At 42.5% G+C, this 21,175-nt stretch overlaps 1 protein-coding gene and 1 long non-coding RNA gene across 4 annotated transcripts in view; both read left to right on the forward strand.

The window, feature by feature from the left end:
* Positions 1-21,175, forward strand: part of SORT1 (sortilin 1) — a 64,829-nt gene that overhangs the window by 21,383 nt on the left and 22,271 nt on the right. For 2 of the 3 annotated variants that reach the window (XM_036109839.2, XM_078072639.1), the window contains exons 3-8: positions 1,035-1,108; positions 10,772-10,874; positions 11,400-11,564; positions 15,791-15,864; positions 18,606-18,655; positions 19,735-19,865. In XM_036109839.2, coding sequence (XP_035965732.1) covers positions 1,035-1,108; positions 10,772-10,874; positions 11,400-11,564; positions 15,791-15,864; positions 18,606-18,655; positions 19,735-19,865 — 597 coding nt within the window. The remainder of the gene's footprint in view (positions 1-1,034; positions 1,109-10,771; positions 10,875-11,399; positions 11,565-15,790; positions 15,865-18,605; positions 18,656-19,734; positions 19,866-21,175) is intronic. The other variant, XM_036109840.2, reaches the window with a different exon arrangement.
* Positions 1,115-4,274, forward strand: LOC144381890 (uncharacterized). The gene is made up of 2 exons (XR_013448005.1): positions 1,115-1,379; positions 1,857-4,274. It is a non-coding gene; the product is annotated as an uncharacterized LOC144381890 (long non-coding RNA).

Raw genomic sequence — 21,175 nt, forward strand, 5'->3', positions numbered from 1 at the left:
AGGACTGTGGCGCCCGTGGGCTCGCGGCTGTCCAGCTCCATCTGTTGTCTCTTCCCCTGCCATGGGGGAGCCAGTGCCAGGACTGGCGGCATGGAGGGAGAGTCTGTCAGCTCCTTACCCTGTGTACCCCTGTATATATAGCCTCCCAGGAGGAGGGCGCACCAAGGGTGGCCTCGGGTCTTCGGGTCTTGAGTCCGGGCTTGGCGTTGCCCAGCTCTGTGTCCTTCTGTCTGAACAAGGGCAGGGGCCACAGCTCATACGCTCTGGTATTCTGGTAATGTCTACATCATAGCACTGAGGCCCATGACGGTGGTATCAGGAATCAAAAGAAATAGAATTTTGGTGTTGAAAAGAAAGTTAAAATGTCTTATTTTCATTAAGTTTTAAACTTCTGGTAGAATGTCTTTAACCATGTCTCAGTTTCTTCTAAAATTTGAGTAGCGCACCAATTTCCATGATTTATCCATTTGTCTAAGATAGTTGGTATCTCTAAGACTTCTTGTTATATGGCTATTTGAGACTTCATAGCCTCTTGTACTAATCTACTATCAGAGTCTGTTCCTCATGCATATTTGTGTCTAGAAAAGTACTTATTTGAAAAATTAATTTCATGGAGAACTAACAGCGAGGAGAGGAAGAAAAGGGCAAATGTGTATGACATAGTGACCTCTGTTAGAACACCCATACTATCCTAGCCTCTGTAAGCAGAAAGAGGGATGATCTTTGCCTGAGAATATCTTACAATAATAGAGATACAAAATAGTTAAACCCTTCCTTTATTATAATGTGCAGTTGATTAGCTCTGCCTCACTACTTCAAGTGTATGTGATGGGACCATTTCAACAAAATGAGTTGAGATCTTGAGTCATTGTGGGCCCTAGTAACGTGGTCCTTCTTGGTTTTCTGATACTACAGTATAGGCTACCACAGAGCAGGGCTATTGGCAATTTTTAGATGTTGATTTAATCCCATCACATGCAAGCATGTAATTGGACTATCTTTCTTATTGACTGCATGCTTTTGTCTCTTCCCAGATCATTCTAGTCTTGACTACCTTCCATGTACCACTGGTAATTATGACTTTTGGACAGTCCAAGCTGTATCGAAGGTGAGATACATAACATGTGGCTGGGGCATTGGCTGAGTAACACATTGTGAATGTAAGTTCCCTACTTTTATTATAGACATGATGGAGTCTAAAATTTGATTTAAAGGATCTTCTAGCCATCTTAAATTTTCACCAGACTGTCACACTCAGCACACTGAGTGTCTGCTTAGCAACCTGAAGAAGTATGAAAAGGGATCTAGTTCCAAGGAGATTAGGCTAACCTCACTGAGTGGCAAAACAATAAAGGAAGATGAAGGAGGAGTCCGTAGGGGTCTGTATCTTTTCATTTAAATGGGTATTTATTTGTGGGAAGGTAGCATAGAGTTTAACCATCTTTCTATTTATTATGAGTTTTTTTATATCCCCGAAATAACACAAAATGGTTTTTATATCCCTGAATTAACAGTCCTCACTGTACCTTTCAAGTGAATGTAATTTATCTTACAATAAAATGGACATGTATTTTGAGCTCTGAGCAGGTTGTTTCCCGATCAGGAGGGAGTTCTCAGGTCAGACCTAACCCAAGTGCGTCACAGTGTTCACACTGGTAATGATGGTGGCAGTGTATGTTCAGGAACCATAATCTATACTGTGACATTCACAGGGTTTTAGAGTTGTCTTCTCAAAGGTACAGCTTGGTTAAATAGTAGGTTCTTTCTCTTAATTATAAGATTCAAGACCAGCTAACTCGCAGAAATTGCTGATTGTCTTCTCAGTCATTTGTGTCTATCCCATTTTCCCCCCCAAGGAACCTAAAGAAAGATGACATCCCAGCAGATGACATAGAAACTGCCCCTCAGGGCCAAGGGAGCTCCCAGGAACCATTGTATTCTCTCAGGGTTCCTTCTTTGACTGTCGGTCTTGGTCCAGGAGGGGGTGAACCCATGTTGAAGCTCTGACATGGATCAGCCCAACCTCCCTTCCCTAGTAGGCCTGATCACTGGCTGCCGCTACTGAGCCTGGAGCCAGTGCTCCCTGCCCTTCAGCACAGTGATGTTGGCTTAAAAATTGGCCAAGAAGGAACTGCCATCTTGAAATTGCTGTACGCTCCATGAAAGCAAGGTTCTTGACTAACTCAGAGTTCTCCACCAACTAGCCAAACAGCTGACTCATAGCAGGCAAGCAGTACATACTAATTGAATAAATGAATACCTTGGCTTCTCTATAATTTTAAGTTGATAGTATTTTTTATTTGTTTGATAAAGATTGATAATGCATCATAGAGTCCCAGTGCTAGAAAGGGGTATAATTTATAGGTGATTTTGTTTATTCAGATAGAACAGTAGTTGAAGCATTTCAGATAGATGAAAAGTATCCTGTTTGGGGAGGGAAAAAAATTTTTTTTTAAATTTGTAACTTCAGTAACTCTTCCCAGTGTTCAAAAAACCTTGCAGTCATAAAATCTTTCCTTATGGAAAACAACCATATTATAAAACATTTGGAAATTTTATTTTTTTAAAAAATATTTTATTTATTTATTTGATAGAGAGAGAGACAGCGAGAGAGGGAACACAAGCAGGGGGAGTGGGAGAGGGAGAAGCAGGCTTCCCGCTGAGCAGGGAGCCCAATGCGGGGCTCGATCCCAGGACGCCGGGATCATGACCTGAGCCAAAGGCAGACGCTTAACAATTGAGCCACCCAGGCGCCCCAACATTTGGAAATTTTAAAAGAAAGAAAAAAAATCACCCTAAAAAGTAAAGTGTAATCCTAACTTATTTACACTTTATTATCTGGATTTTTCCCTTTCATATTATTCATATGGCTACATAGTCTTGGGAAGCAGCGTGGTCCAGGGTAAAGTTGCCAGACTGTGTTGGCAAACAGGCCTGGGATTGAATCTCGGCACTGTCATTTGCGAGCAGAATGAACTCGAACAAGTCATTTAAGCTCCCTAAGTTTTTTGTCATCTGTAAGAGAAAGATGGTAACAGTGGTCACCACAGAGCCTTTGCAGGTTATGCTTTGCAGTGGCTGGCGTGGAGTAAGAACGTGGTGGGCCTAGATGGCATGTAGCCAGCCTTGCTGGTGCTGCTGTGCCAGTTGTTAAAGGAATTTGAGAGCCCTTGGGCCAGCTGGTGAAGAGTGATTGCCTGCCCCCAGATGCTTCCATGGCTTCTGCAGATGCACATATACCCTTGCCCCTGCTGGTATGCAAGTATTACTAACGCCTGGTGTTACAGCCTATATGCATTCCGCTTGGTGAGTGGTCATACCATGGTAGTTTTCATATCCCCTCTGCTAGTAACTCATCGATTTTGTTACATCAACAGAACTTACTTAATCACTATCCTCGGGGACACTTTGGTTGTAGCTGATGTTTTCAGTATTACTAATGCTGCTGTGATAAATATCACCCATGTTTGCATCGTAGAAGATGCTAATTTCCAATTCATTTTTTAGTAGCAGATGAAAACCTACCTCTTCTCTGATGGATCCCTACCTGTTGTGAAGGCTGTTTACTAAACTCTTCCCTCTCCAGATTGAATTAACTTCTGTATCTCTTGCCTCGGTCACTTTCTTGCTTGCCTTCTGAATTCACTTTTTTTTCTCTATACTGCTCTTGAAGCGTGTGGCTAGAACTGGACCTGACAGGTTCATGAGTCATACCCAGGGGGGAATGAAATGTGTTTTCATGATTCTTTTTCCCATCCTTTTACTTTTCAATTCTATGCTTACTTGAAGACAGCCAAAAACAAAACAAAAGCAGTATCACTAAGTGTTACTGTTAAAATACCGACCAGCATCTGACTCAGCCCTTTCCATCCTATATTTGTCTAGTCTTGTGAGAAACCCCTAACACACAGTTTACTAGAGAGCAATCCTATTTGTTTCTCATGTAGTTTCATGTGACTGAGCTTCTGTGTCCTGTCACACAGCAGGGTTCTTGTTTGGTTGTTTATTGTTTTGGCCAAGGTCATTTTGAATATTAATTCTTTCCTCCCTGCTGTGAAGTGAGACCTTCTCCAGAGTTTAGGTGGAAACTGTAAATAGGCCTCGTTGCTTCTCCCACTGGGCTGGCCTGGCCACTCTGAAGGGACTCATGTTGTTGGCCCGCCAGTCAAGGGGCACGTGGTGCTTCATAGGGGAGGGGGCAGGTTGATTAAGAGGAGTCCTGAACATGATGAGGTTGCCCAACTGAAAAATAAAATAAAAGCCTGTTGAATCCACTCCGAAGACTCTTCTGTTTTTCACAGCTCTCAACGATTATATTATTTATCGGATTATCTTTCTGTACTAAATCTTATGTGGTCAAAGGTTCATTTGGGAATCAAATAAAAGACACTTGATCACATGCCAACTGTTCTGAGTCTTACGGCTCAGAGGCTCACAGGGGTAGAAGAAAGTTGTGTCTGTTACCTACGCCAAGTTAGAGGGAAATGTACTTTGATCTTTAGGTTATAAAAAAGAATTGTGGGAGGGGCGCCTGGGTGGCTCAGATGGTTAAGCGTCTGCCTTCGGCTCAGGTCATGATCCCAGGGTCCTGGGATCGAGTACCGCATCAGGCTCCCTGCTAGGCGGGGAGCCTGCTTCTCCCTCTGCCTCTGCCTCTCTCTCTCTCTCTGTCTATCTGACTCTCATGAATAAATAAATAAAACATTTAAAAAAAAAAAAGGAATTGTGGGAAGATTGGGGAAATAATAAATAACGTCCCTCTGCATTGATGATTAGGAAAAATTGAATAATATATTAATATCTTCAATTTAAAGGAGTTATATTAGAATAGCTTTAAATTTGATCCTCTGGGGGCGCCTGGGTGGCTCAGTCGTTAAGCGTCTGCCTTCGGCTCGGGTCATGATCCCAGGGTCCTGGGATCGAGCCCCGCATCGGGCTCCTTGCTCCGCGGGAAGCCTGCTTCTCCCTCTCCCACTCCCCGTGCTTGTGTTCCCTCTCTCGCTGTGTCTCTCTCTGTCAAATATTAAAAAAAAATAAATAAATAAATTTGATCCTCTGTTAAGGAATAATTTATATAATGGATTGTAAAGTACATCTGCCTCTTTCAAATGTGAAATTAAAAAGGAAATAAACTATACCTATGATTAAGATGATAATTTGGGTTTTGGCAACTGAAAGAGGTTTTGCACGCTTTTGTTTGATGGCCTCTTGAGTTTAACTTTTCATTGTAAGATCAACTTAAACACATGGAAGCATTATTCTACATCAAAATTCTGTACCCAGTTACCACAAAACTGCTGCTATTTTGGGGCACCCGGGTGGCTCAGTTGGTTAAGTGTCCAACTCTTGATTTTGGCCCAGGTCGTGATCTCAGGGTCGTGAGATCGAGCCCCTGCTCCGGCTCTGCGCTCAGTGGGGAGTCTGCTTGAGATTCTCTCTCTCCCTCTCCCTCTGCCCCTCCCCCCAATAAATAAATAAATCTTAAAAAAAAAACCTGCTATTTTATTTGTGATTTTTATTCCCTGTTGACAGTCGTTCAACTTTTGGAAATTAGTAAGGGCATCTTGAGATGACTAAATTTCACGTTAGATTTTATTCCATTGTCAATGTAAATTTTTAAGGATGTTTCTTGAGGTAAAAAAAAAAAGAAGTTAATGTAAAGGTATCAACAGATATTAAAGCAAAGCATAGTAAAATGACTTCTCGGGGTGCCTGGGTGGCTCAGTCGGTTAAGCATCTGCCTTCAGCTCAGGTCATGATGTCAGGGTCCTGGGATGGAGTCCCACAACCGACTCCCTGCTCAGCGGGGAGCCTACTTCTCCCTCTGCCTCTGCTGCTCCCCCTGCTTGTGCGCACTCTCTCTCTGTCAAATAAATAAATAAAATCTTTAAAAAAAATAAAAAATAAACTGGCTTCTCCAAGACATCTTGTATGACAGCCTTTTTAATGATATATGCTTGGTTTTCACTGCAGTAGATTATTAATAATGACTGCATATTTTAGTTATAAGGTTAGCATAAATTCCATTACAAAATATATTTTACTGCTTTTTTTTTTCTTAAAGAAAAAGTTTATTAAAATGCATGATGCATTTTTACTACAGCTTCACTTTTACAAGCTTAGGGCATATAAAAACATGAAACTAGGTAGTTTTCATCATTTAGGAGATATTCCCATGAAAATACATATTAAAATTGCCTTGTCAACTAAAGCAAAATAGGGACACTGGATACATACTCATGTTCCTTCTTATTAGTCACAATATCTTACCCCCTTTGTTTTCCCACTTGTGTTTTCAAAATTTCTCCAGAAAACATGTATCCTGTTTTCAGTAAGAATAGAACAGAATTAAATATTAAAATAAAAAGACATAAGGTAGTATTAGACAGTGGGGGTAAAAAAAAAAAAGAGAGAGAAACTGAAGTCCTGGGAGTTCAGCTTAAAGTGAATTCAAATTCTGCCCATTTTACTGGTCAGTCTGTGATTTCAGGTCTGCTGTTATGTTGCCACATTTTAATAAGACACATTCTCCCTGTTGGTCTTTTAACTGGAAGCCTCAGTACAGTTGTCGTTGTTCTGCAGAGTCCCCGTGTACCCTGAATTGGCGAGTACAAAACCATTGCTCCCAGGGGAAAGAAAGAAAGATTTCAGCTCCCGCAAACCTCTGCTCACAGCATTCATTTTTGTTCATTGATCAGTACATAATCTTGTTTTATGTGCATTTCTGTTGAAAGACAACTTATTTAATGTATCTTGTTGATTCATTAACATTGAGCTCATAACTCATGCCCAGAAGATGCTTATCTAACTCACATATTTTTTCCATAAGGCACATCAAAGCCTTCTTGTACTCAGGAACACTAGCCCTCTAACACTGTGCTCAGGTGCTGTTCGAAACAGTGGAATCAACAACAAAAAACACAAAAGTGCAAAATGCACGGCACTAAATACACTGTGAAGAAGACAGAGCTGCAACAAGAAGGCTGAGCATCCCCTTATTGGACCTGAGCTGGGTTCCTTAAATGTTCATCACTCTGTGCATGCCTGCAGATGACTGCAAAAGTGCCATGAGTAAGGGTTACAAATACATTTGTGAGTGAGTTGTCAAATTTGCAAATATGGAATCTAGGAACAATAAGGATCTACTCTATAAGCTTTCCTGATTAGTGAAAACTGCAGGACAGTAGTTTTTTGTTTTGGGGTTTTTTTTTAAGTTTGTTATCATCCTTGCTGCTTTTATGTTGCAATTTATAACAACTTAATCATGGCAAAAATGAACTAAAGAAACAGAAATGGTTAGGCCTGAAAGCCAACCAAACAAGAATATCTATGCTTGTTTGTTTGTTTGTTTTAAGAGAGTGTGCACATACGTGCCTGAGTGGGGAGGGCAGAGGGAGAGAGAGAGAATCTTAAGCAGGCTCCATGGAGCCTGACTTGGGGCTCGACCTCACAACCCCGAGACCATGACCTGAGCTGAAATCAAGAGTCAGATGTTTAACTGAGTGAGCCACCCAGGCGCCCCATGTGCTTGTTTGATTGTTGAGAAAAATAAAATGTAAGATTATCTGAGATACTGTAAAACTCTCATACTGTTACTTTTCTTTTTTATTTTATTTTTAAAGATTTTTATTTATTTATTTAACAGAGATAGAGCACAAGTAGGCAGAGCGACAGACAGAGGGAGAGGGAGAAGCAGGCTCTCCACCGAGCAGGGAGCCCAATGCGGGGCTCGATCCCAGGACCCTGGGATCATGACCTGAGCCGAAGGCAGCCGCTTAACCAACTGAGCCACTCAGGCGCCCCTCATACTGTTACTTTTCATTAAATGTCTTTAGTTCAGATGCCTGGTATACAAGTTCCAATATATTATAAATGGAAAGTCCTCAAAAACAAGGATATAATTTTTGAGTATTGACATTTGGGTTGAGTGTCAATATGTGAGTCTTCTGGAAAAACCCCTTTTGAGTGCTTCATCCTACTAGGAATTTTGATGCTCTGTCTTACTAGAAGTCCTATGTGAGATTACTTTTTTTTTTCATTTATTTTTTTTTAATGTCTAGATCTTTCTTGTTCTTTGGGGATATTGGGTTCTATTCTGAAAATATTTGTATTTTAGCACTTTTCTTCAGCTGCAAGTATATGCATATTCTTTTGCATGTTTACAGCACAAATACATGCATAAGTGATCATTTATTTTTGGCAACCGGAAATTGGTTATTTTTTATTCAAAAGACTTGTTTCTAAAGCAGATGGTTTCACAGGATTTACTTATCATTTGACTGCTGTTTATGACATTATTAATTATCTTACGGATTTTGAAAAGTAGATTTATTTTTCAAGATGTTGCATTGATTTCCCCTTCATGATGTATGTTATGTGCGGATAGAAAATAAAGCTACCTTTTAAAAATATTTTATTTATTTATTTATTTATTTTAGAGAGAAAGAGAGCACACAAGCAGGGGCAGGAGCAGAGGGAGGGCAATAGGGAGGGGGAAAGAATCTCAAGCAGGTGCACTGAGCGTGGAGCCCTATGCAGGGCTCAGTCCCACGACCCTGAGATCATGAGCTGAGCTGAAACCAAGAGTTGGATGCTTAACCAACTAAACCACCCAGGCACCCCAAATAAAGCTACTTTAAAATAAAGCGTTATATTAAAATTTTTTCCTTGGCCTTGCGTGGCCTTAACAGAACCCTACATAAATCCCAGCAGGTCGATATTAGTCCATTGTTCTCCACCTGTCTTTTTAAGTGGCTAAAGTAGTGTTGTCGCAGATGATTTTTTGTTTTGCTCATGTTGCTTGCTTTTTCTGAAGGGCAGGGATGTGTTTGTTGTGCCAAGTTCTTAAAAAGCAAGCAGGCTTGCCAACAGGTTTGTGGAGGTTCCCTGGGGATGTCATGAAGGAGGGGAGATTTGTAAGCTGGTGATAAGCAAGTCACTACACACCCCTTTAGATGGTTGTCTGAGCGATTGAGGATATGTACATTGTGGAGCTAGGGAATTGTTTGTGCATATCCCTTTGACCTGCTATCCGGAAGATAAGCGTTTTGTACTCCAAAGCCACGGAAAGGGTAGTAAAGAATCAGTTGGGTGGTGCCTAATCCCTATTTTGTTGAGGAAGAGTCTTTCAGACAACTTCAAGCCGTGTGTAGTTTGCTTTAGCATACTGTCAGGGACCTATGCAAACACTCAGAGACACTGCCTTCCTGTCTGCCTCCAACTTCCTCTTAGCCCATCTCTACCGCCAAGCCACAAGCCCTGGAAGATCGTGGAAGTCTACAGGTTGTAAGAGAAAAACTCCTCACAAGTAATTAAAAGTTGCCTCTAGTATGAGACTGAGAATTTTGCCCTTAATTAACTGGTTGACTTTTGACAAATTGCCTCCTCTCGAACCTCCTCATCTGTGAGGTGAGGGAGTTGGACAAGATGTTCTCCTCAGTCCCTTGCATCTCTCATGTTCTGTGGTTCTGTGATTATTTGTTGAGGCTGCTACCAAAATTGTACCATTTATTAAGTCCTATATTCTATCAGTGAAGACCATTTATCACTGGGCAACTAACTTGCAACACACAGTGGTCTTCACTGATGAACATTTAGGTTTCATGACTGCTAAGATGTTGCATTCTATATCATGTTTTAGCAGACTGCACACAGTATGAAACCCATCAGAGGTAGGTAGCTACTGACTTTTTTGCTTTTAGTTTTCAGAATCTAAACATGAAATTGAATACCTCTCAAAAATACTGTTGGAATGAACTTTTGGGAAAAGCTTTGACAACCCAAGAGATGAGATTAAGTTTGTTTGTTTTCCCTAGCTGTGTTTTGTGCGCTGCACACGGTAGACACTGGTGCCTGGTACGGCAGCCTCTGGGAGTGGGGGGACCTCAGGACTCCTGCTCCTTCGTTTGCAGCTTTATCATTAGTACTGTGCGTGACTAGATTAGGTTGGAAGCCTTTGGCTACAGTTAGCAGACATCCCAACTCAAACTAGCTTAAACAATAAGGGAATTAATGGCTCATAACTAAATACAGGAGAAGGATGGGCTTCAGTGTTAGTTCAACCCAGTGTCATAGGCTCTGCTTCTCTGAAATTCCAGAATTCCCTCAGCAGTTCTCTCCACTTCTGTTGGCTTATTTTTCAAGTTGTGTTCTCATTGTGCCAAAATGCCTGTAGCAGTTTTTTGCTTTGTCTTCACTGCGGTGTTGGGGTTTCTCAGCCTCTCTATTATTGACACTTGGGGTCAGATATTTTTTTCTTGTGAAACTGCGCATTGTAGGATGTTTAGCAGCATCGCTGGCCTCTACCCAGTAGATGCCAGTAGCATCTCACCCCTGGGTTGTGATAATCATGTCTCCAGACATTGCCAAATGCCTGTGGTGGCGGTGAGGGGTGGCTCGCAAAAATACACTGATTGAGAACCACTAGTCTAAAGGAAGACAGATCATTTTGTCAGGCGGGTATCTTAAGTATAAAGAAATTGTATTTCCTCAAAGACCCCAAATTTCCCCCTTTTGTCTTATTGGCTCAACCTGGGTCACTCCCCATTTCTGACCCCATCACCGGTGAGGGGGTAGAATTTCCTTCAGACTAATCAGGCCCACCACTGGAGCTAGAGACGGAATCTACTCCCCTGAGGCAGGTAACTGTTCAGGGGAGGGTGGTGAGCGCCTCCACAGAGCCAGTGGGAAGGGATAATGGAAGCCAGACAGGAGCCCCAGCAGTGTCCTTGACCACTACATTCTAAATTTGTCTTGCTTTTCTTCCTCTCAGTGAGGACTATGGAAAGAACTTTAAGGATATTACAAATCTCATCAATAACACCTTCATTCGGACTGAGTTTGGCATGGCTATTGGTCCTGAGAATTCTGGAAAGGTAAGACTCATTCATACACACATGAAGCTGTGCTTGATACCACGCGCAGGGCTGTCAGATAATAATGTTGGAATGGTCCAGTTGTATACAGCAATATATTTAGTTTGCTATTAGTTCATTTTAAAATTAAACATAATGTAGTGCTGTTCATAAAAGAATGGAATTCAGCACACAGGTTCTTTTTTTTTTTTTTGTCCCTGTCCAAGATCCAGCCAAACTCTTTGTAATTACGTAGCGGTTTTTTGGCGTCATGATGTATAATCTGCAGAACAACATTTTAGTCTTTGGGCAACTAGCTAATCTCAAACTGAGCAGGCTAAATTCACAGTTATGATGCACTATTTCAATTCAGGATAATATTTGTTATAAGACTAATACTTGAGGAGTGCAGTACACCAGCTAATCTGTTTTTATAACTTCCTACTTTTGGAATTTTCTTAACGAATATCTGGTGGAAATGGTGTAAAAACTTCTGTGCTTTTATAGTATTACACTCTGACTCTGAACTTTTTTCTTCCTAATCAGGTGATTTTAACAGCAGAGGTGTCTGGAGGAAGTCATGGAGGAAGAATCTTCAGATCATCAGATTTTGCCAAGAACTTTGTTCAGACCAATCTCCCTTTCCATCCTCTGACTCAGATGATGTATAGCCCTCAGAATTCTGATTATCTTTTAGCCCTCAGCACTGAAGTAAGTATAGTTGAGGAGCTTGTCTTGCTTTTTCACGTTTTTATAGGCTCAAAATATACTCTTTTAAAAGAATCCTGTAGGACATGCCTTTATATTGGACTGCTTTCTAGTGACTTCTTAAGGCATGAATTACGTATTTTTTGCATTTTTTTCCAATTTGGTAAAGGGCATGATTTTCATGTGCTATCTGTTCCAGACAAGTATGATATTTAGCTGTCATTATATGTTTTTTTAAGTGAATAGATGTGGTGTGCTTTCAGAGTAATGAACTAGAAAACAGTTTAATGTAATCATTCTTGTGCTTCAAGGGACAACCATAAATTGTCAAACTCCTGATGGTGTTGTTTCTTTCCTATGGCCAAACCACATCTTCATAACTTTTTTTTGTTGGTTCCCAGTATATAAAGCATACTGATTTCTGTCTTTGATACTCCTGTTTTAAATATCCAGAGTTTTAAATCTCTGCATCGCCTACCACATTCCTATACTGTCCCCAGAAACCTGTGTCCCTCCCTAACCCTCCCACCTCTCTTCTGAAAGTTCTCTGGGGAGCACGTTTCACTTTTCCTTTCCTGGAGGACCAGTCTCCTTTCCCATGGATTTTAAGGACCCAAAGTGGCTGAGTTGTTAGACTATGATAATCATAATTATACTTTACATTTACATGGGCTCTTTCTCATCTTATTTCTCAGAGTGTGGTCTCCTGACCAGCAATATCAGATAGAAACCCCTGGGAGACTCATGTAATATGCAGTTTGTAGGCCCCGATCCAGACATAGTCCATCAGTGACTTTTGGTTTTGAGTTGGCTAGTATTTTTAACAGCCTTCCCAGCTGAGGGGCGCCTGGGTGGCTCAGTTGTTAGGTGTCTGCCGGCTCGGGTCATGATCCCAGGGTGCTGGGATCGAACCCCACATGAGGCTCCCTGCTCAGCGGGGAGCCTACTTCTCCCCTTCCCACTCCCCCTGCTTGTGTTCCTTCTCTCGCTGTGTCTTTCTCTGTCAAATAAATAAATAAATAATCTTAAAAACAAAACAAAACAACCTTCCCAGCTGAGTCTGCACACTAAAATTTGAGAGCCATTGCTGTGGTGACCATTGTGGGGACAAAAACTGGATCATCAATGTGGACAAGTCGGGCTGAGCAAAGGGATGGCACAGGGAGGGTGAAGGGCACTCGAAGAGCCATCTGGGCTCTGGGCCTTCTGTGCAGATCTTTGAGCAAAGGGAAGGCTGGAAGACTCAAGGAGGTCAAAGTTAAGTTTAGCCAAAGGAGGCCAGAGGAAGGAAACTGGCCTGCTGGGTAGGCTTCAGATCTTAAAGCAACAATTCCAGGAAGTTGGCCTCCAGCAAGCTGGAGCTATAGGCCCTTCAAGGGAGCAAAGAGACCCCCAGAGGAATGGACAGAATCACCAATCCCCCTTTTGACTACCCCATCGCCATTACCAAGTGTCTTAAGATTATTGAAATGCTATCCTCAGGAGGAGGTAGCCCCAGTCTGCTTTTATACCTCAAATTTCTTCCAGTTAAGGGAAAGTTGGAAGTAAAAATAATCAGGGCTGGGGCGCCTGGGTGTCACAGTCAGTTAAGCATCCAACTCTTGATTTCGGCTCAGGTCGTGATCTCAGGGTCGTGAGATTGAGCCCCGCATCAGGCTCCATGCTGAGTGTGGAGTCTGCTTAAGATTCTCTCTCTCCCCCTCCCCCCTGCACTTGCTCTCTCTCTCACATAAATAAAGAAAATATTTTTTAAAAATCAGGGTCGAGAAGATGGACCAATGTGTATTAAAGTGCAAATAGGTGATACCAGACTCTTTCCTATTTCCAAGTAGAATTAGGTAAATTAGAAATGCTGGGAGGTGAATGTTATCAGAGGAGGAAAGAGTTACAGAAGGAAGAATGGTGGGTGAGAGTGGAAGAGCACTGTAGGTAAATTCTGCCTAGAGCAGCCCCATTTAATTTCAGTTGTACCAGGACATCTCTGTCCCACCTCCACTGGGTCTGGGCCCAATAGGCTTGTGTTGCCAATGTAATGGACATTGTCAGTCTTCATTTTACCGAGCCTCTGCTACATTTGAAAATATTGGCCGATCTCTCCTTTTGGGAACTTGTCTTGCTTGGCTTCTTTCTTTTTTTTTTTTTTTTTTTTTGAATAATATTTTCTTTATTTACAAGTTAGAATCAACAGACAAAGAAAGACAATCCAGGGGACCAAATGGGGAGATGACTGAAAGCCCCAGGGGCCCCAAATGGAGAAGAAAAAGGGAAAACAGAGTAGAAAAAAAAAGTCAACGTAAAAAAAGAGCTCCCCCTTCTTCCCTCCCCATGGAGGCTGAGGGGACCATGGCCCCATACCCCTCAGCCCTACCTAGCTTAAAATAAATTAGAACAAACCACCTCAAAACAGGGCCTTTACAAGTGAACAGGGCAGCTATGGCCTCAGGAAACCCCGTATCAGGGCCTTTGCCCACTCCCACCCTGTACCCCTGCCCCGCCCCAGTCATTTTGAATGGGGGCTCTATGCCCAAGAGGTCACTCTCAATGGGGCTGGGAACTCAATCTTATTTTGTCCATTTAAGTCCCTCCTTCAGTAAATGTCCCTGCGCCCCTCCCCCCTGCAGAGCCAGCTCTCCTACAGTGGGGGGGAGGGGGGGCTTGGCTTCTTTCTTATCTTCTAACCTTCTAATTGCTTCCTGGTCTCTTTCGTAAACTCCTACCAGTCTACCCTCAAGTTCCTACTGCTCATTTCACTCTGAGCAATCTCTTCCACTCTGACCTTTGTAACTGCCCCTGTTATGTATAAGATTCTCAAATCCATATTTCTGGCTTCCTCCTAGGGCTTCAGATTTCTATCTTGCTGCTCCCCTATTACACACACACACACACACACACACACACACACATACTCTGCCCTACAGGAAAAAGCTTCCAGTTCTACTGAATCTAGTTTCTAGATTCTTCCTGAGCCTATACTTCACAGCTGTGGTTTAGGGCCTCAGTAACTTTTTTTTTTTTTTTTAAGATTTTATTTATTTATTTGAGAGAGAGAGCATGAGCAGGGGGAGCGGCAGGCAGAGGGAGAGGCAGGCTTCCTGCTGAGCAGGGAGCCCGACACGGGGCTCGATCCCAGGACCCCGGGATCATGACCTGAGCTGAAGGCAGATACTTAACCGACTGAGCCACCCAGGGGCCCTAGGCCTTCACTAACTCTTAATGAACTAATGTGGTACTACTTTTTCACTACTTTTCCTGCTTCTGGTATGAAATCCATCTTTCCCAATGCCATCCAAGTATTCCACCTTTAAAAAAAGTAAAACTGAGGGGCACCTGGGTGGCTCAGTCCGTTAGATGTCCAACTCTTGATTTTTGGCTCAGGTTCTGTGATCTCGGGAATCTCGGGGTCGTGAGATCGAGCCCCATGTTGGGCTCCACGCTAGGCATGGAGCCTGCCTAAGATTCTCTCTCTCCCTCTCCCCTTCCCCTCCTACCCCCACCCACCCATCCTGTACTCATGTGCACATGTGCATTCTCTCTCTCAAAAAAAAAAAAAAAAAGTAAAACTGAGGGCCCTCTGTAAGCTGGCCCTCACCTCTCTCCCTAGCATTAGCCCCTTCTTTCCTGACCTTGGAATTTGTGTTCCATCAGTGTCTGAAGGCTTTTAGCTCCTTGCCCACACTGTGATGTTTTATCACCTCTCGCCTTGGCAAGTACTAGGGTGTATTTGTGCAATAACATCCCATCTCCCCATTTGCCTTCTTTTGGTTATACTGCTCATTATTTAATACTAATTCAGCTGTCTTCACAAACCATCTCTGATGCATTGTCCCTCCCCTCCTTATTCTCACCCTGGAGACATGTTTCCATAACTTACCACATTGTATCAAATTCTTATCCACACCCCTTGTTAAGCCGGGAGCTCCTTGAGAGCGGGGAATGTATCTTATTGGTCGTTGTGTCCCCAGTGTGACATCTGGGACAGTGCCTGGCACACAGTAGGCAATTCATGAGCATTTGTTATTCTAAACTTCCAAAACCCTGAAGGGGCCCCCATCGTGTGTGTGTGTGTGTGTGTGTGTGTGTGTGTGTGTGTGTGTGTGTCAGGCAGCTTGGACGGACCTTCAGTGTGTGTGTTTACTGTCCTGAATGATTAGATATGAATTATTAAAGGTCATATTAGCAGCTGCACAGGACAAAGCTGGAATTCTGATAAGTCATTTATAATCTTTCAGAATGGCCTGTGGGTGTCCAAGGATTTTGGGGGAAAATGGGAAGAAATCCACAAAGCAGTGTGTTTGGCCAAATGGTGAGTAACAGAAGACTCCATCTGTGCAGAGCCCTAAACCTTTCCTGACAGTGCTGCCAGAAGTCACATGAATAAATATTGAGCACTGACTACGTGCCAGGTAGTCTTCAGGGTGCCAGAAGGGATAGAAGGGGAAGGGTATGACACAGATCGTGACCTGGAGGAACTTCTAATTCCACTGGGAAAGAATACTTAATCTCACTAAGTGTTAGAATATAAAGTATAAAGCAGGGCACATGACTGAGTAGCTGCTGCCTGCAAAGGTTTATTCTCCATAAATAGTGACATCAGTTGGAATAGCATAAAATACAGCTTTGATTTGGGGACTTACGTACTTCTCTGTTCCCAGATTTATATTCCCTCACCTAGAGATCCGTTTCAGTTGTGCGGAATGTAGCAAGGAATCAGGAAGAAAGCCTAGAGAGCTTCCAGAACTTCGGAGTCACCCTGTCTGTGCACCAAAAATCCTTCGCTTCCCTCGGTGGGACCGCCGGCGCCCCCCCCACACACCCAGGGCCTGCTTGAGATGATGCAGTGGAAGAGCTCTTTCTTGGGAGTCAGGTCACCTTTGTTCGAAACTGGCTAGTCAGTGGCTTAACCTCTCTGGGCTTTAGTGTTTCCCTTTTATGAAAGGAGATTTATTGGGGGAGTTTGGGGGATGGTGGAGCAAGAATTGAATTAAAAACCTTCATACCACCAAAATTCTAATTATGCTCACACCCTTGTTTAGAGCCTCTTTCTTCTTTCTCTTTGACAAATTTCAGCAAATTTGTGAATGTAGTTTCCCTGTGGATAGCAGACTGGTGCCCGAGGTGGGGGACGTGAGTGCTAACAAGCAGCACCCGCCAGCATGAGGAGCCGCTGCTGAGAGCTGCATGGAGGCAGGGACGATGACAGGATGGGGTGCTTTAGTGCAGGATCAGTAACTTCCAGTGGGAGCTCTGTGTTATAGTGTCGTATGCTTGGTGTTCATGAACATGACCCTTAGTCCCAAGGAAGAATCTAATATTTAATGTCCTCTACTTAGGGAGTCAGGGAGATGTGTAATAGAGACATTGCCAAATATATCTCCTGAAATTACAATATTAACAAAAATACTGCTTAAAGTGGCCTTTTCCCAGGTACTGCTGATAAAATGAGGTCCGTGCAGCCCGGCTGTGGCACACAGGCTACGTCAGCATTCGGTCTGTGTTATTTTCACGAATTGTGTTTGTGCCTTATATGGTCTTATCAGGAAGGAAGTCATTTTTAAAGGAACTAAGTTAATAAGTTGCTTCACTCTCGATGGACCTAAAGTATATAGGGTATGTTCAAGTAAGACTATAGTAAATTTTGGTCATTACAACTCACCTTGATGTATGTATATCAAATCAACACAGTGTGCACTCTGAATGGTATTTGTCAGTTATACCTCAATAAAGCCAAAAGAAACAAACTGAAAACTCATCTTTAAAACTAAACGTTTAGGGCTGTCTGGCTGGCTCAGTTGGTAGAGCGTGCAACTCTTGGTCTCAGGGTCGTGGGTTCGAGCCCCATGTTGGGTGTAGAGATTACTTAAAAAATTTTAAAAATCTTTAAAAAAAAAAAACCCTAAAAATTTATTTTTAAATGGTATTTTATTTTGTATCTCCTATAATACTTTTTACGTTTGTAACTTATTTCTTTGATTAGTGTCTAAATATAAGATAACTGGACTTCTGATAACGGTTTACTCACCTTTTAGATCTTTGATTTCTAGGAATTGACAGCCTGAAGTGCTGAAAGAACGTGCTCAGACCCCACACCTTGTGCTGGTGCTAATCCATAAGTACTATCAGGGTCTGAACCTACTTTCCTGCAAACTCCATTTCCAAGGTGGAATTTAAATAATTCAACCTCTGACCTAGCTGTCTATTCGAGATGAAAGAACTAAATTATTTAGCACATGCAAAGTACTGAACTAGGTTCTGAGTGGAAACAACAAAGCATAAAACTTCATACCTGTCCTGAGGAACCCAATAATGTAGTAGGAGAGAGAAGGCATACACTGTTGGATTAAAATAATTAAATAGGAGACAAAGGAGTGCCGAGCAGCTGGTACAGAATGGTCCAGTGCTCTAGAACAAGGTTTCTCAACCTTGGCACTAATGACTGGACAATTCTTTGGACTGGACAATTCTTTATTGTGGGGGAGTTGTCCTCTGCATTGTAGGATGTTTAGCAGCGTCCCTGGCCTCTACCCACTAGATACTAGTAACAATTCCCTGTCCCCCAGTTGTGACAACCAGAAATGTCCCCTGGGGAGTAAAATCACCCCCAGTCGAGAAATCACTGCTCTAGAAGTTTGCAGCAAAAAAGCTTTCCAGTTGGAGTGCCAGGAAAAGTTTCATGGAAGAGCTAGATTTTAAGCTGGAGCCTAAAGACTGTGAGGGTAAGATTTGCTTACAGGAGAGAAAAAAGCATTTTACGCCGGCAACAGGAACAGCAAATGCAAGAGGCAGATTTGGAGAGTGTAAACAGACCAGTCTGATCAGCTAGAAGCGTTCACGTGAAGAAGTAGTGGACTGGGGGAATTCCTGGTGCTGGGCTGGGGGCACCTTGACCAGTGTGGCTGGGAGAGTCAGCCGTACAGCATCCCAGAAGGCCGTTTCACCTGGCGCCTGTGGATGGAGCTTATCATTAGTAGCCTTGCTTGGAGCTCTGTGACTGTGGTTGACAGCAGTCTTGAACAGTGTCTTTTCTCTGTCTTTGCCTCTCTGTAGGGGATCAGAAAACACCATCTTCTTTACCACCTATGCGAACGGCTCCTGCAGTAAGTATATTTTAGTTCCAAATAAGACTGTCCTGTTGTCCGTTCACAGTAGAATGTTCTGGGTTGTAAGAGGTAGAAACATCAAAGATCCTTCTGTTCTCCTGTAATTTTTTTTAAAAGATTTTATTCACTTTTTTGACAGAGAAAGACACAGTGAGAGAAGGAACACAAGCAGGGGGAGCAGGAGAGGGAGAAGTAGGCTTCCCGCGGAGCAGGGAGCCCGATGTGGGGCTCGATCCCAGGACCCTGGGATCATGACCTGGGCCGAAGGCAGACGCTTAATGACTGAGCCACCCAGGCGCCCCTCTCCTGTAATTTTAATAGCTAAGATAACTGTCAAGGATTTTTAAAATTTTGGAAGTACTGAGCCTAGATCAAATGAAAACATAAGCTATACCCAGAGGCAGTGTACTTAATTTTAGCAATGTATTTACGTAAAGTAAATATTAGGCTACAAATGATAACAAGTTGAAACTCATAGTGATTTCTGCAAAAGAGCATGGAGGTTGTGTTTGTATCGGTGGATGTTGGCTTTCCAGTCCGTGGCACCATTTCAAAGCAGAAAGCATGGTCTTTCACATTTATTCATTCAACAGATTCATTTCATTTTTTCACCCACTGATTTGCACACCTGCAGTAGTATGCCAGTCACTGTCCTAAGGATGCAGGGAGCAAGACACCCAGGGCCTTCTCTCATGGGGCTTGAATTCCTGTAGGGCTATTGGAGGATCAGCAAGAAAACCAAAAACTCCAACGAGACTACTGAAAATAGGAAAAGATAAGTGTGTCGTGAAGAAAGCAAAACAGGATGCTTTGGCTGTGACATGTTTATGCAACACTGTATTTGATTACGTAAACTCTGTCATTCTGTCCAGTGCAAAACCCCACATGTATAGAAATAAAACCCAAATGGCAATTCCCTGTGTCTAATGCCGTGTCATTTTACATTGCCACTTGATTAACAAGCATAGGATTAAAAATCCTTTAGCTATAAAATACAAGAACACTCTAAAACAGTTGTTTTGAACTGGAGGTTCACCAGTATGTGACATTTTAATTAATATTTTGTCTTGTTTAAGAAGCTGACCTTGGGGCACTGGAATTATGGAGAACATCAGACTTGGGGAAAAGCTTCAAAACCATTGGTGTGAAAATCTACTCATTTGGTCTTGGGGGACGTTTCCTTTTTGCCTCTGTGATGGCTGATAAGGTGAGTGTTTCCTCTTTTGGAGGTTCTGAAATTTCTGTAAATATGTCTCAAATGGATGCTTTTTATTGCTAGCACTGGCAGCATTTCTTGCCTTTTTGCAGCGTTTAGTATCACTAACGTTTGGAGGTGATTCTTTCTAGAAGCTGATTGATTCTTCTGGGCTGCTTGGCACATCAGCCTGTTGTCACCACATGAATATCCATAGCCCCAGTGTTTGGACTTTACTCAGACAACTGAAAAAAAGCAATCCACTTGCTCATTATCCAATAATGATAATAGAAACAGATAACACTAATTAAGTGCCTGCTATATTCTAGGTACTATTCTAGGCCCCAGGAATATAGCATTGAACAAAACAGATAAATGTCCTGCTCTCAGAGCTTGTATTTAAATATGGAATTAGATACTAAACTAATAAATATGACATTATAATACTGGGTAATGATTAAAGCTATGAAGAAATCTATAGCAGAGTAAGGAAATAGAATGTGCTAGGAACTGGAACAGTCCTGTTTTAGATAAGGTGGCTTGGATGGGCTGTCTGAGACCCAGCTGAAGTGAAAGCATAGTTCTGTGTACATCTGGGCTGAAGGAACAGTAAGCACAAAGACCCTCAGATTGGAACATGCTGGAAATATTGAAGAAAAGTGAGAAGGGCAGCATGGCTGGAGCACAGAGCAGGGTGGTCCAAAGAGGGGGAGCCAGTGGTCAGATCAGACAAGACCTTTATAGGCCAAGACCTTGGCTTTTATTCATGTGTTGGGAAGCTGTGAAAGGTTGTGAGCAGGGGAATGGCATAAGTTGGCTTCTGTTTTGACAGAGTAGGTAGGGGCAGAATAGCCTGACAGGAAACAGGAATGGAAGCACCACGAGCAGCTAAGAGGCCATGACAGCAGTGAGAGATGGTAGGTTGTTGACATGGACTAGGGAAGAAGTGGTAAGATCGTCGATACATTGTTAACATATCGCCAGTAGGATTTGCTGATGAATTAGATGTGGTTTGTGAAGGAATGAGAGGAACCAAAGATAACTTTAGAATCTTTGCCCTGAGCGACTGGTTGAATGGTGGTACCATTTCGTGAGATGGCAAGAGAACTAAGTTTGTAGGAGGAAAATCAAGAATTCAGTTTTGCGTATGACATGCCCACTGGATATCTAAGTGGAAATGTCAAGTAACATTTGGGTATATGAGTCTCCCTAAATTATATGGTATGTGAAGCTGTGTGACTAGGTGATATCTTCTGGAGGATTGAGCACATGCTGGAGCACCCCAGTGACACTGGAGGGTTGGAAAGAGATGGGAATCCAGC

Source organism: Halichoerus grypus, chromosome 5, assembly GCF_964656455.1.
Source record: "Halichoerus grypus chromosome 5, mHalGry1.hap1.1, whole genome shotgun sequence".
Classification (NCBI taxonomy): domain Eukaryota; kingdom Metazoa; phylum Chordata; class Mammalia; order Carnivora; family Phocidae; genus Halichoerus; species Halichoerus grypus.